The sequence below is a fragment of the Ipomoea triloba genome, chromosome 10 (assembly GCF_003576645.1).
Source record: "Ipomoea triloba cultivar NCNSP0323 chromosome 10, ASM357664v1".
Taxonomy (NCBI): Eukaryota; Viridiplantae; Streptophyta; class Magnoliopsida; order Solanales; family Convolvulaceae; genus Ipomoea; species Ipomoea triloba.
In genome coordinates this window covers 26,329,916-26,344,234 of record NC_044925.1, presented here as the reverse complement: position 1 = coordinate 26,344,234, position 14,319 = coordinate 26,329,916, and the positions used below count along the sequence as shown (strand labels likewise).

The 14,319-nt window shown below is 36.3% G+C and overlaps 2 protein-coding genes and 2 non-coding genes across 4 annotated transcripts; 3 read left to right on the top strand and 1 right to left on the bottom strand.

Moving 5' to 3' along the window:
* Positions 1 to 892: 892 nt before the first annotated feature.
* LOC116032992 (BTB/POZ domain-containing protein At3g22104-like) lies at positions 893 to 3,040 on the top strand. The gene is made up of 3 exons (XM_031275746.1): positions 893 to 1,278; positions 1,374 to 2,435; positions 2,523 to 3,040. Exons 1-3 carry the CDS (start codon positions 1,216 to 1,218, stop codon positions 2,919 to 2,921), a joined length of 1,524 nt encoding a protein of 507 aa, XP_031131606.1. The 5' UTR covers positions 893 to 1,215; the 3' UTR covers positions 2,922 to 3,040.
* Positions 3,041 to 5,247: 2,207 nt separating this feature from the next.
* On the top strand, positions 5,248 to 5,319 carry TRNAD-GUC. Its single transcript has one exon. It is a non-coding gene; the product is annotated as a tRNA-Asp (tRNA).
* A 46-nt stretch (positions 5,320 to 5,365) lies between these two features.
* On the bottom strand, positions 5,366 to 5,449 carry TRNAY-GUA. The gene is given in 2 exon segments: positions 5,366 to 5,401; positions 5,413 to 5,449. It is a non-coding gene; the product is annotated as a tRNA-Tyr (tRNA).
* A 3,793-nt stretch (positions 5,450 to 9,242) lies between these two features.
* On the top strand, positions 9,243 to 11,390 carry LOC116033008 (BTB/POZ domain-containing protein At3g22104-like). Its single transcript, XM_031275760.1, has 3 exons — positions 9,243 to 9,628; positions 9,724 to 10,785; positions 10,873 to 11,390. The coding sequence occupies exons 1-3, from the start codon at positions 9,566 to 9,568 to the stop codon at positions 11,269 to 11,271; spliced, it is 1,524 nt and encodes a 507-aa protein (XP_031131620.1). The 5' UTR covers positions 9,243 to 9,565; the 3' UTR covers positions 11,272 to 11,390.
* The last annotated feature ends 2,929 nt before the right edge of the window (positions 11,391 to 14,319 follow it).

The following is a 14,319-nucleotide window of genomic DNA, read 5'->3' as shown; positions in this document are numbered from 1 at the left end:
ACAAAAATGATAATGAGTTCAGGTTTTATAATTTTATTTTTGAGTGACAAAAATAATAATGAGATCGTTTTATAATTTTTTGAGTGACGAATGAAACTACATATTTTATTCAAGGGTGTAGACGGTATAAACCTTACTTTTGTACAATAGCTCGCAAACTACACAATACAGTTAAGAATCAAATTCGTGACTTTTTTATACTTGAATCATGCTCCACTCACTCGATCTGTTTGCTTTTATAGTTTTGTTTGTATAAGAAGAGTGTCTTCTGAGTGTTTAATTTGTCCATGTGAATTATTGGGGGTCTGATATTCTCAAAGATATTTCCGTTTTGGAAGAAATCTCAAGAGCCAATTATAAACACACATGGACTCCAAGATTCCAATTAAATGATTGAGCCATTAGCATGACCCTGCAAGATTCTGTTCTAATTTTACTTGAAAATCATCCATTCATCAGCATGTCATTCCCAGATTCTTTATCATCACTACATGCTTGACTTGCTGTCAGATTAATCTGATTGGGTAGCAAAACTTACCCCTATAACAACTTGTGATAGTTGGTAATTAACAATAATATTTCTGCACATCATGTTAAAAAGCTTTGAATTATGTTTTTTTTTTAGTGACAGAAAAATTTACAATTACTATTCGAGACTATGCATTGTGTAAACCTTATCACCTTGTGATCCTAGTGGACAAAAGACCACAAAGAAACAATTCAGTCTAAGTTGTTCATAGTTGACCGGCTCAAACTAAGAAGGCCAATCTGACGGGATCTAAGTGGAATCGGAATGGGAAGTGAGAACAAGTTGAGTATTGTTGGCCAGGTGGGGAGAGCAGTAAAAAGAGCATCCAAAGGTCAGCCCTTTACACTACCAGAATTGGCGGCCAAAAGTGACAATCATCATTTATCAATCTATCAAAGATAATCAAATAAAAACCATTCTTTGGAAAAATAAAGGAAATTAAAGGAAAAGTGGTTGGCCTTGTGACCATATTGACCTTAGCTATATTAGTATTAAAATAGAATAGCCTACTGTGATGGATGCTTCTTATTCCCTTCACTGCCCCCATACCAACAAGCACTTTCTCTGCTCACATTGACTCATATACACTACAAATGCAGCAACTCTTCACCATGCCCTTAGACTAACAAGTTCTCTTCATCTCTGATTCTTTGGAGCCATTTTTACTTCAATTATCTTCCCTAACCATGCAAAATTGTTGTGTTCTTGAAGTAGACGTTAACGGCGAAGAAACATTCTTGGTGGACAAGGTAAAGACTTGCTTTCCCATTATCTAAATACTGTTCTTGGAGCTGTTCTTGTTCATATTTGATTGATCCTTTTTTTGTGTTTTTGGTGTCTGCAGAATGTTCTTGCCTCTTTCTCAGGAAAGTTGAGTAAACTATTCAGTAAAGTGAGAGGGGAAACAAGGAGGATGAAGGTGGTGTTCAATGATTTTCCTGGTGGGGCAGAGGGGTTTGAACTTATTGCCAAGTTTTGCTACAATGGAGGCAGTGTTGAATTAGCTCCTCCCAGCTTGTTTCTACTGCATTCTGCTGCAAATTATATGGAAATAAGTGAGCAAACAAAGGGGTTTTTTAGGAGCATTCAAAGTCTGAACTGGTGTGAGCTAGTATCTGGCTTGAAGAAATGCCAAGAATTGCCCTCTTTCTTGATCTCTCCATCTGTGCTTCAGCAGTTCCTGGATTGCCTTGTGTGCAGGCTTTCGATACCTTGCGTTTCTAGCCCTCGCACGCCATGTTCGGACAATTCGAGCATACTGTTTTCTGGAGACATCAGTATAGACAGCTCAAGAAGCTGTGCCTCTCAGACAAAATGGTGGTTTCAAGACCTTAAATTTCTCAACATTGACATGTTGGAAAAGGTTGTCAGAACCATGGTTTCACACAAGTTGGATCAAACGATGGTGTCCTCGTTCCTCTCCTATTACAAGAACATGAATTTCCTCTTGGCTACATCAGTTCAGAAGAATAGAATCATTGAGACCATTATCGACTTGCTTTCTCTGCTTGACACAAGCTTTGTTTCTGTCAGAGGACTATTTGACATCCTTCAAGCGTCGCGTTCTTTAAAGTGCTGCACTGAGAAATTGGAAGTTTTGATCGGTTCCCAGCTCGACCGAGCTACCATAGATGATCTGCTCATCCCTTCTCCCCCCGGGAAAAGATATGCATACGATGTTAGTCTAATCCTTAAGCTTCTGAAAACATTCCTGCGCGAAAACAGCAGGTATTTTTTCAGTTACAGTTTGAAGAAAGTTGGCACCTTGATTGATCTCTACATCATGGAAGTGGCTCCTGATCAGTTTCTTCAACCTTCAAAGTTTATGGCTTTAGCTACTGCACTCCCAGACACTGCAAGAGACTCATATGAAATCCTCTATGAAGCCATTGATGTCTATTTCAAGGTAATTGAACTAGGTCATCTTGTAACTTCCCAGAAGCTTTTTGCTATGAAATCTGAGATGTTAATTTGAGGTTTTTTATTTTGACAGGTCCATAAAGGTTTAAGTGCAAAAGAAAAGATAAAAATCAGCTGTGCACTGAACTATGACAAGCTCTCAGACCAAACTCTGATGGATCTAAGCCACAATGAAAATTTCCCAGTTTGTGCATCAGTTACTGCTCTGGTCACCAACCAATCCAAGCTCAGAATCAAGCATAATGCCATAAAACATCTCAGCAATCTTACTGATGGATCGTCGAGGCGCGGGGGCAAGGGAGTTAGCACTAGACAGTATGGTTGTGACAGTCATCATGCCCCAGAAATCAAGAAACTTGATGATTTGCACAGAAAAGGGAAGAAGCTTAGCAGACCAAATGTGCAGAATAGAAGGAAATTGCAGATCAATGTGTCAAACAACTTTGCATCCATGCACAGACTCTGTGCTTAGTTTAGATCACTACTGTCTTTCCATTCCATTTCTCAAAGAAATGTACAGTTTTAGATGTAAAAATCCAGTCTTTTTTGAGTGTAAATTATGGGTTCTTGCCATTGTTTCTAACACTGCAAGTTTTCAAGGCTCCTTCTCAGACCAATTGCATGTTTGGTTCAAATTTATCATACCATTGTTCAAACAACATAACAAACCAATGCAGTACGGGGCAATCCCAACCAAGTTGGTTTGCTGGCTTGGTAACAGTAGACAGTAGTATTTTAAGTTTGACTCCCAATAGGAGTGGTCAATAAGCCTTTTTGGTTTCAGCCCGTCAGATATGCAATGGACAACTCAGACCTTTGCCGACTAGACGAGGTGGGATTTGCCCAACGCACCCTCTTGAATAGTTAGTTGTGGATTTTTCTTATCATCTGATTCGCAACCCAAACGGGTTTACCTTCTTATAATCTTCTGTCCGTTTAGGTCACAAAGTGAAGTTTACCTAATGCACACTATTGAATAGTGACGGTGAATTTTCCTTGTAAAACATCTTAATACTCTAATGAATACTCATGATCTTTGTCTTTGTCTAATCCAAACAGCCATAAAATGGATGCTTCTGAAGAATATCTGCACTGAGCTTCGAGCCCAGTCATCGCTAAAATACAAAGCCCAAACAGCGACTAATGCGGCTAATAACATGCAAGAATTTGTGGGTTTCCGACATACATAACCGCATTGTAATCTGTTAAGGTGAGAAGTTCGAAGCATTTTAGAAACTCCATTAGGAAGAACAGAAATTTCCATTGTCATTGCTTTTACTATTACAAGCTCCAGAATATCAAGAAAAATGGAGGTTGACCAAAATCCTGCATTCACTGTTTTCAATGTGACATGTCTTTCTTGGGGGATGGAGAAATTAAATGGCAAGCGAACAAACTTCAAACCAAACATCGTAGATAGCATCCGATGCATCTTTGTTTTGTTTGGTTCTATCAAAGTTCGACATTTCTTACTAACATTGCAATTTTGATAACTGTGATTTGCATTTAATGGCTGGTTACCATGCCCAAAATAACAACAATATAGTAAATCTTGGCCACGAGAGTAGCTAAGTGAATGAAGCATGATTATGGTATTAAAAATTCAAAAATCATAAATTCGATTATTGTGAACATTCTCTCAATTGTTTTTTTGCTTTTTTAGATTTACCTTTCTGATGTGATTTGCAAATTATTAGATAAGTTGTGGTTAAATACGCCTGGTTTGTAACCTTAGCAAGCAAAGTATCCTAACCTAAGTTGTTTATAGCTGACGGACTCGAACTGAGAAGGTTAATGAGCAATTCCCTATTGCCAAGCTAAATCACTACCTGATGTGCACGGGGTAAACCCACCTTGTAACCTTAACAAGCAAAAGACTTGTCTATAGCTAACTACTCTAACCAAGAAAGTCAATAGGCACGAATAGTTAAACTTAAATTGTCATCTTGGTCCACTGACTATAGGAATCTTGTTAATTGCAATCCACGACTTTCAAAACTGTTAATTTCGTACCTCAACTATGCAATTTTTTAATCAATTTTAGTCACTCCGGCCAAATTGCCAGTCAAATCTTATCGGAAAATTCTAAATCCTAAAATAATGAGGGTATTTTAAATTTCACACCTCTTTCTTCTTCTCTGGTGAACTACCCTATTTTCTTGCACTTTTCCGGCACGGCGAGGCTTCATCGACGATACCTGTATTTACACCTGTGCACACCAACCCAGAAACGGAAAACAACCCTTCTTCTGTTTAGCACCATCCCCATCCTCTTTCTTCTCCATCCTCACCTTCGATTTCTCCAATTCCAAANTTTTTTTTTTTTTTTTTTTTTTTCCTTTTTGATAATGAAAGAAATATGTAATTATTAACAAATGGTATATAGTGAGTAAACATTGTTGGTGCATAATAACTCTAAAACAAAGAGAGGTTGTCATGATAGATTCTTTTTGGTTGGTTAGACATTTAAAACAGACTCTAATAATCAAAATTTGAAGAGTTTGCCCATGAATGAGTTATTAATTAGTTGTAATGATCATATCGTAAAAGTATATTTTAACACCTAACATTTGTATTACAATATTAATAATCAGCTTTATGATTTTATTTTCTTTTTGTGTTTATACAACTATATGGTGAAAATATGATGGGTGTATTAGGTTTCGTGTCGCCATGCCACCAACTCACCATGCCACCAGTATCATTTATGTGGGTTTGGTTAATGTCTTAATGATGCCGTATGTGTTTTCTATAGTAATATGTTTTATATAAAGTTGTTTTGAAGCGGAAATTCAAAAGTCGTTGTAGTATAGTGGTGAGTATTCCCGCCTGTCACGCGGGTGACCCGGGTTCGATCCCCGGCAACGGCGATTTTTATTTTGTGTGTTTAAGAACGAAAATGTAGACAAAGAAGAATCCGACCTGCCGGATTCGAACCAGCGACCTAAGGATTTCAGCTCACACTACAGTCCTCCGCTCTACCAACTGAGCTAAGGTCGGATCTGTACTAATCTGTCGAGTCAGTTATTATTTATCGAGGACTAATGTTTAATGTTGCATGTGATTGACTCAATTCAGCACCCCCACACATATAATACTTTTTAAATTCTACTATTTATACTCTCAAATTTTACTTCCTTATTTTTACTTCTTAATATGACAAACAATAATGAATTGTTTTATTTTTGAGTCTCAATCGTTATTTTTGCAAGAAATCATACTATGGAACACTAATAAATATTCATTTATAGTATGCTAACGATTCATTTTTAATGTATTAAATGCATATTTTTAATTAGTAAACTAAAGATAAACACTATACTACATGCAAATTAAACCTTCAAACAATGAACAAGTAAGTACAGTATAAATAGGAGCAACGAACTCTAGTCAAGTTAGTCGGACAATTGACTAAGTAATCATAATATTCTAAATTTAGCTATCAATTTGAGTTGTTTATTAGCTTTCTGCAATCACTTGATAACAACATGCTTAGATGCTTATATACTTTTGGTTAGGATATGATTTGTTGTGTACTATACGATCCAGTTTAGTAAAAATAACGGATATAATAGAGTTTAAAATATTATTTAGACCTTAAACTAAGACTTTATTTATAACAAGTATCAATGATTCTATCAAATCACAAGATGCTTGATAATATTGAATCTTGATTTAAAATTGTCACAGATTATACATAATTTTTTATTTTATTTTTTAAAATACTCATAATTTATCCATATGATGACTCATTTCGAATGATAGGGTAGTTGACAATTGTACATAATTTATAAATTGAGATATGTTACTATTAAGAAAGCCCAAAAACTGTTTTCAAAAAAAAAAAAAAAAGCCCAAAAACTGAGTTGTTGCAATGTGGCGTAATCCGCACCTTTTGCCATTATCTGTTGCATTTTTTTAACTTACATTTCCTAATCTATCTGCCCAGCCAGTGCCCACTTTCTTTCTTTTATTACTTCACAATTTCAATTTTTAAGCATGACAACTTTAATTTACTATACTATACGTATGTCGACTTGAATCCACCTTGTATGGATAAAGTTTTTTATGTGATAACAAGTGATGGGTTGCGAAAAGTTTTAAACTGGTCGGGTTAGATCCAAAATTTATATACAAAAATCACATAAAAAACTTCACTCAACACACCATGCTATTTTATATATTTATAACTCAAGTTAACTTTTTATTGATTTTAGTTCTAAACTAATAAATTTATTTGAAGAAAATTAACAATAATATTTTTTTTGCCAAAGACCTTGTGGTCTATTAGGTTAGTAGCACCCGGTGTCCTAGTTTACACTCTCACATGGATGATGGGAGTGGGTTCATCAAGCCTCAGTGGGTAGACTTGAGAAAGTAGCTATGAACATATACTACATTGTAACATAGTCAGTAGTGCTAAAAAAAAACAATAATATTTTAATTTTTTTAATTTTATGTTGTAATAGAATTGGTAAGCTTTATTATGGATATACTAATTAAAATATTATTTAAAAAATATTTAATAAGATAATAAGCAAGTGTGTAATCCATCCAGTAAGGTAGGGTGAGTTTTAAAAGAGTCTACCTACTACGGGTCGGAAATACAGTGGGTCAAAAAATATATAACGGTGAATCGAATAATGAATGTTATCAATTCAACCTATTGACATCTCTATTTTCAATTAGTGCTTAACATGGTTGTGCTTCTTTTACTCTCTTTAATGCCAGTGCTCCATTTCTTGCTGATTGAAAGTGAGTACTGTGCTCTCCTCTGCCATACATTTCCTCAGATCCTCATCCTTTTGTGCTTGGTTTTACATGAAAAGACAAAGTGCAACATATACTTTTTAAGTTTTAGTGCCACAAAAAGGCAACACTAATGTTGTGTTGTTGGAATCCTTATTACCTTCCAACAAAAAGCAATTGGCACATCAAGACAGCGACCCCTTTTATGCTTTTCGTCAATTTATTGTATTAGTCTTATTAAACTTGGAGATCTTAACATAACTTGACATGAGGTTTGAAATTATAGTTCGTATTTTAGTGTTGGATCGATATTGAAATGGAGATTGCAAGTTCTTAGCTACTAAGGGTTTTAGTGTTGAATCTATGCTCAATTTGTTTTCTCGTGTAGTGGTTGAGAGACTAAATCTGAATGACTTTAAATGTATCGAGGAATTTCGGATAACTCATCCTATCATTAGTTGAGTGGCTCAACCGTACCATTAGCAATGGCTAAATGATTCATGCTCCTCCGGTGAATAGGTCAATCTTGAAAGAGATGGATATACCTTAATGGGTTAGATCAAACATAACATGGATAATAAATCTAACACATGCATTAGATACCTGAATCTTGGTATTATTTAATTTATTTATCTATAGTGTTTTCAGTTTTCACTTTTCACCTTTTTTTAAATTTGTCTCATAGAGAGAAATCTACTGTCACTACTCAAGAATGTACATTGAATAAATTATACTACTCTGTAATAATCTGCAAATCACGCAAATAAATCATACTAGAAAGACCTTGTGCCGAGATTCTACTAGTGTTTTCACCTTTTCTCTTAGTGGTGGGGGAGGATTAGTTAGGTGATAATCTTGTGTATGTTTCACGCCAGCCAGCACATTTGTGCTGTAGCTATTAGAGGATATAAGCTCACATGATCAAGATCTTTCACTTCTGGTCTGACTTTTTAGTTCTTCCATTTTTTTTTTCTAATCCTCAACCGAAGCGTGTAATCGACTCAAATCTTTGCTGTTACGTTGGCACTCAACACCGACAATTCGGACTGGTTGACCTTTTCAACCAAGGGAATGATATATGAATCTATGAAGACAATAAGAAACAGACAAACGTGATAATGAGATCAATGTTTATAAATTTATTTTTGGGTGACAAAAATGATAATGAGTTCAGGTTTTATAATTTTATTTTTGAGTGACAAAAATAATAATGAGATCGTTTTATAATTTTTTGAGTGACGAATGAAACTACATATTTTATTCAAGGGTGTAGACGGTATAAACCTTACTTTTGTACAATAGCTCGCAAACTACACAATACAGTTAAGAATCAAATTCGTGACTTTTTTATACTTGAATCATGCTCCACTCACTCGATCTGTTTGCTTTTATAGTTTTGTTTGTATAAGAAGAGTGTCTTCTGAGTGTTTAATTTGTCCATGTGAATTATTGGGGGTCTGATATTCTCAAAGATATTTCCGTTTTGGAAGAAATCTCAAGAGCCAATTATAAACACACATGGACTCCAAGATTCCAATTAAATGATTGAGCCATTAGCATGACCCTGCAAGATTCTGTTCTAATTTTACTTGAAAATCATCCATTCATCAGCATGTCATTCCCAGATTCTTTATCATCACTACATGCTTGACTTGCTGTCAGATTAATCTGATTGGGTAGCAAAACTTACCCCTATAACAACTTGTGATAGTTGGTAATTAACAATAATATTTCTGCACATCATGTTAAAAAGCTTTGAATTATGTTTTTTTTTTAGTGACAGAAAAATTTACAATTACTATTCGAGACTATGCATTGTGTAAACCTTATCACCTTGTGATCCTAGTGGACAAAAGACCACAAAGAAACAATTCAGTCTAAGTTGTTCATAGTTGACCGGCTCAAACTAAGAAGGCCAATCTGACGGGATCTAAGTGGAATCGGAATGGGAAGTGAGAACAAGTTGAGTATTGTTGGCCAGGTGGGGAGAGCAGTAAAAAGAGCATCCAAAGGTCAGCCCTTTACACTACCAGAATTGGCGGCCAAAAGTGACAATCATCATTTATCAATCTATCAAAGATAATCAAATAAAAACCATTCTTTGGAAAAATAAAGGAAATTAAAGGAAAAGTGGTTGGCCTTGTGACCATATTGACCTTAGCTATATTAGTATTAAAATAGAATAGCCTACTGTGATGGATGCTTCTTATTCCCTTCACTGCCCCCATACCAACAAGCACTTTCTCTGCTCACATTGACTCATATACACTACAAATGCAGCAACTCTTCACCATGCCCTTAGACTAACAAGTTCTCTTCATCTCTGATTCTTTGGAGCCATTTTTACTTCAATTATCTTCCCTAACCATGCAAAATTGTTGTGTTCTTGAAGTAGACGTTAACGGCGAAGAAACATTCTTGGTGGACAAGGTAAAGACTTGCTTTCCCATTATCTAAATACTGTTCTTGGAGCTGTTCTTGTTCATATTTGATTGATCCTTTTTTTGTGTTTTTGGTGTCTGCAGAATGTTCTTGCCTCTTTCTCAGGAAAGTTGAGTAAACTATTCAGTAAAGTGAGAGGGGAAACAAGGAGGATGAAGGTGGTGTTCAATGATTTTCCTGGTGGGGCAGAGGGGTTTGAACTTATTGCCAAGTTTTGCTACAATGGAGGCAGTGTTGAATTAGCTCCTCCCAGCTTGTTTCTACTGCATTCTGCTGCAAATTATATGGAAATAAGTGAGCAAACAAAGGGGTTTTTTAGGAGCATTCAAAGTCTGAACTGGTGTGAGCTAGTATCTGGCTTGAAGAAATGCCAAGAATTGCCCTCTTTCTTGATCTCTCCATCTGTGCTTCAGCAGTTCCTGGATTGCCTTGTGTGCAGGCTTTCGATACCTTGCGTTTCTAGCCCTCGCACGCCATGTTCGGACAATTCGAGCATACTGTTTTCTGGAGACATCAGTATAGACAGCTCAAGAAGCTGTGCCTCTCAGACAAAATGGTGGTTTCAAGACCTTAAATTTCTCAACATTGACATGTTGGAAAAGGTTGTCAGAACCATGGTTTCACACAAGTTGGATCAAACGATGGTGTCCTCGTTCCTCTCCTATTACAAGAACATGAATTTCCTCTTGGCTACATCAGTTCAGAAGAATAGAATCATTGAGACCATTATCGACTTGCTTTCTCTGCTTGACACAAGCTTTGTTTCTGTCAGAGGACTATTTGACATCCTTCAAGCGTCGCGTTCTTTAAAGTGCTGCACTGAGAAATTGGAAGTTTTGATCGGTTCCCAGCTCGACCGAGCTACCATAGATGATCTGCTCATCCCTTCTCCCCCCGGGAAAAGATATGCATACGATGTTAGTCTAATCCTTAAGCTTCTGAAAACATTCCTGCGCGAAAACAGCAGGTATTTTTTCAGTTACAGTTTGAAGAAAGTTGGCACCTTGATTGATCTCTACATCATGGAAGTGGCTCCTGATCAGTTTCTTCAACCTTCAAAGTTTATGGCTTTAGCTACTGCACTCCCAGACACTGCAAGAGACTCATATGAAATCCTCTATGAAGCCATTGATGTCTATTTCAAGGTAATTGAACTAGGTCATCTTGTAACTTCCCAGAAGCTTTTTGCTATGAAATCTGAGATGTTAATTTGAGGTTTTTTATTTTGACAGGTCCATAAAGGTTTAAGTGCAAAAGAAAAGATAAAAATCAGCTGTGCACTGAACTATGACAAGCTCTCAGACCAAACTCTGATGGATCTAAGCCACAATGAAAATTTCCCAGTTTGTGCATCAGTTACTGCTCTGGTCACCAACCAATCCAAGCTCAGAATCAAGCATAATGCCATAAAACATCTCAGCAATCTTACTGATGGATCGTCGAGGCGCGGGGGCAAGGGAGTTAGCACTAGACAGTATGGTTGTGACAGTCATCATGCCCCAGAAATCAAGAAACTTGATGATTTGCACAGAAAAGGGAAGAAGCTTAGCAGACCAAATGTGCAGAATAGAAGGAAATTGCAGATCAATGTGTCAAACAACTTTGCATCCATGCACAGACTCTGTGCTTAGTTTAGATCACTACTGTCTTTCCATTCCATTTCTCAAAGAAATGTACAGTTTTAGATGTAAAAATCCAGTCTTTTTTGAGTGTAAATTATGGGTTCTTGCCATTGTTTCTAACACTGCAAGTTTTCAAGGCTCCTTCTCAGACCAATTGCATGTTTGGTTCAAATTTATCATACCATTGTTCAAACAACATAACAAACCAATGCAGTACGGGGCAATCCCAACCAAGTTGGTTTGCTGGCTTGGTAACAGTAGACAGTAGTATTTTAAGTTTGACTCCCAATAGGAGTGGTCAATAAGCCTTTTTGGTTTCAGCCCGTCAGATATGCAATGGACAACTCAGACCTTTGCCGACTAGACGAGGTGGGATTTGCCCAACGCACCCTCTTGAATAGTTAGTTGTGGATTTTTCTTATCATCTGATTCGCAACCCAAACGGGTTTACCTTCTTATAATCTTCTGTCCGTTTAGGTCACAAAGTGAAGTTTACCTAATGCACACTATTGAATAGTGACGGTGAATTTTCCTTGTAAAACATCTTAATACTCTAATGAATACTCATGATCTTTGTCTTTGTCTAATCCAAACAGCCATAAAATGGATGCTTCTGAAGAATATCTGCACTGAGCTTCGAGCCCAGTCATCGCTAAAATACAAAGCCCAAACAGCGACTAATGCGGCTAATAACATGCAAGAATTTGTGGGTTTCCGACATACATAACCGCATTGTAATCTGTTAAGGTGAGAAGTTCGAAGCATTTTAGAAACTCCATTAGGAAGAACAGAAATTTCCATTGTCATTGCTTTTACTATTACAAGCTCCAGAATATCAAGAAAAATGGAGGTTGACCAAAATCCTGCATTCACTGTTTTCAATGTGACATGTCTTTCTTGGGGGATGGAGAAATTAAATGGCAAGCGAACAAACTTCAAACCAAACATCGTAGATAGCATCCGATGCATCTTTGTTTTGTTTGGTTCTATCAAAGTTCGACATTTCTTACTAACATTGCAATTTTGATAACTGTGATTTGCATTTAATGGCTGGTTACCATGCCCAAAATAACAACAATATAGTAAATCTTGGCCACGAGAGTAGCTAAGTGAATGAAGCATGATTATGGTATTAAAAATTCAAAAATCATAAATTCGATTATTGTGAACATTCTCTCAATTGTTTTTTTGCTTTTTTAGATTTACCTTTCTGATGTGATTTGCAAATTATTAGATAAGTTGTGGTTAAATACGCCTGGTTTGTAACCTTAGCAAGCAAAGTATCCTAACCTAAGTTGTTTATAGCTGACGGACTCGAACTGAGAAGGTTAATGAGCAATTCCCTATTGCCAAGCTAAATCACTACCTGATGTGCACGGGGTAAACCCACCTTGTAACCTTAACAAGCAAAAGACTTGTCTATAGCTAACTACTCTAACCAAGAAAGTCAATAGGCACGAATAGTTAAACTTAAATTGTCATCTTGGTCCACTGACTATAGGAATCTTGTTAATTGCAATCCACGACTTTCAAAACTGTTAATTTCGTACCTCAACTATGCAATTTTTTAATCAATTTTAGTCACTCCGGCCAAATTGCCAGTCAAATCTTATCGGAAAATTCTAAATCCTAAAATAATGAGGGTATTTTAAATTTCACACCTCTTTCTTCTTCTCTGGTGAACTACCCTATTTTCTTGCACTTTTCCGGCACGGCGAGGCTTCATCGACGATACCTGTATTTACACCTGTGCACACCAACCCAGAAACGGAAAACAACCCTTCTTCTGTTTAGCACCATCCCCATCCTCTTTCTTCTCCATCCTCACCTTCGATTTCTCCAATTCCAAACCTCTCGCATTTGCATTCCAAGGAGTCGAGCCAAACGGTAAACAATCCTTCTTCTGTTGTGAAAATTTGTTTTTTTTAGATTTTGTTTTTGAAAATTTATAAGCTTTGTGATGCTTTGGATAAGGAAAAATTATTTCTTTATATTTTGTTTTTAAAAAATTATGAGCTTTCTGATGCTTTGTATAAGGACGGAGTAAAGAAGCCATATCTGATGCTTTGAACTTTTCCTACTTTAGGTATAGATATTAGCAGGAATTTCGTGTTCGGGATGGGGCAAGAAAGAGAATGAGATCGACTCCTCGGAATGCAAATGCGAGAGGTTTGGAATTGGAGAAATCGAAGGCGAGGATGGAGAAGAAAGAGGATGGGGGTGGTGCTAAACAGAAGAAGGGTTGTTTCTCGTTTCTAGGTTGGTGTTCACGGGCGTAAAATACGGGTATCGCAGATGAGGCCTCGCCGTCACCGATAAAGTGCAAGAAAATAGAGTAGCTTGCCAGAGGAGAAGAAAGAAGTGTGAAATAACTAAAATACCGCATTATTTTAGGGTTTACTATTTACTGAGGTTGCGAGTGTTGGATTGTCCATAGGCTTTAGTGGACCAAAATGACAATTTACTCATCTTGTTATTATCAAACTAATATCTTAACTAATTTGGTTGGATTGTCCATAGCCCATTTACTATTTATTGAGGTTGCGAGTGTTGCTATACTAAAAGCAATCACATTAATGATTTTTAAATTTTTTTTGTCCAAAACAAAAAATTTGGGGTGAGTTTTTGTGTAAAATAAGTTTGTTTGTTTGTTTGTTTTTTTTTTTTTTTTTTTTTTGTGTGGACCCTATTATTTGAGAAAAATGGAGAAAACAACTTGCAGGTGTCTATTGCCCCACGTGCAAGTGCCAATTATGCGCGTAAATAACAAATTTTATTATTATTTATTACTTTTTATTGTTAGCTTTTTTTTTTTTTTTCCCTTATTTTCTCTTTTTCCTCTCCTCTCCCTCTCTTTCCTATATGTACCTGACAAAAACCAACCTAAAATCAAACAATTGAAGTTGCTTTAAGAACAACACATTAGTATAATTTTTTTTTACAATTTTTTAGGAGCCAAGTAGGAGAGAATGGAGAGAGAGAAAATGAGGGGAAAAAAGAAAAGAAATTAAAAAAGCTATCAAAGAAAATGAAAAACATTGTCTTTATTCTTTAACG

Excerpts from the sequence above, each read along its gene's own strand:
- LOC116032992 (XM_031275746.1), top strand. The coding sequence starts at position 1,216 with ATGCAAAATTGTTGTGTTCTTGAAGTAGACGTTAACGGCGAAGAAACA. Across the intron at positions 1,279-1,373 it reads AAACATTCTTGGTGGACAAG|AATGTTCTTGCCTCTTTCTC; the intron begins GTAAAGACTTGC and ends TGGTGTCTGCAG. Across the intron at positions 2,436-2,522 it reads CCATTGATGTCTATTTCAAG|GTCCATAAAGGTTTAAGTGC; the intron begins GTAATTGAACTA and ends TTATTTTGACAG.
- LOC116033008 (XM_031275760.1), top strand. The coding sequence starts at position 9,566 with ATGCAAAATTGTTGTGTTCTTGAAGTAGACGTTAACGGCGAAGAAACA. Across the intron at positions 9,629-9,723 it reads AAACATTCTTGGTGGACAAG|AATGTTCTTGCCTCTTTCTC; the intron begins GTAAAGACTTGC and ends TGGTGTCTGCAG. Across the intron at positions 10,786-10,872 it reads CCATTGATGTCTATTTCAAG|GTCCATAAAGGTTTAAGTGC; the intron begins GTAATTGAACTA and ends TTATTTTGACAG.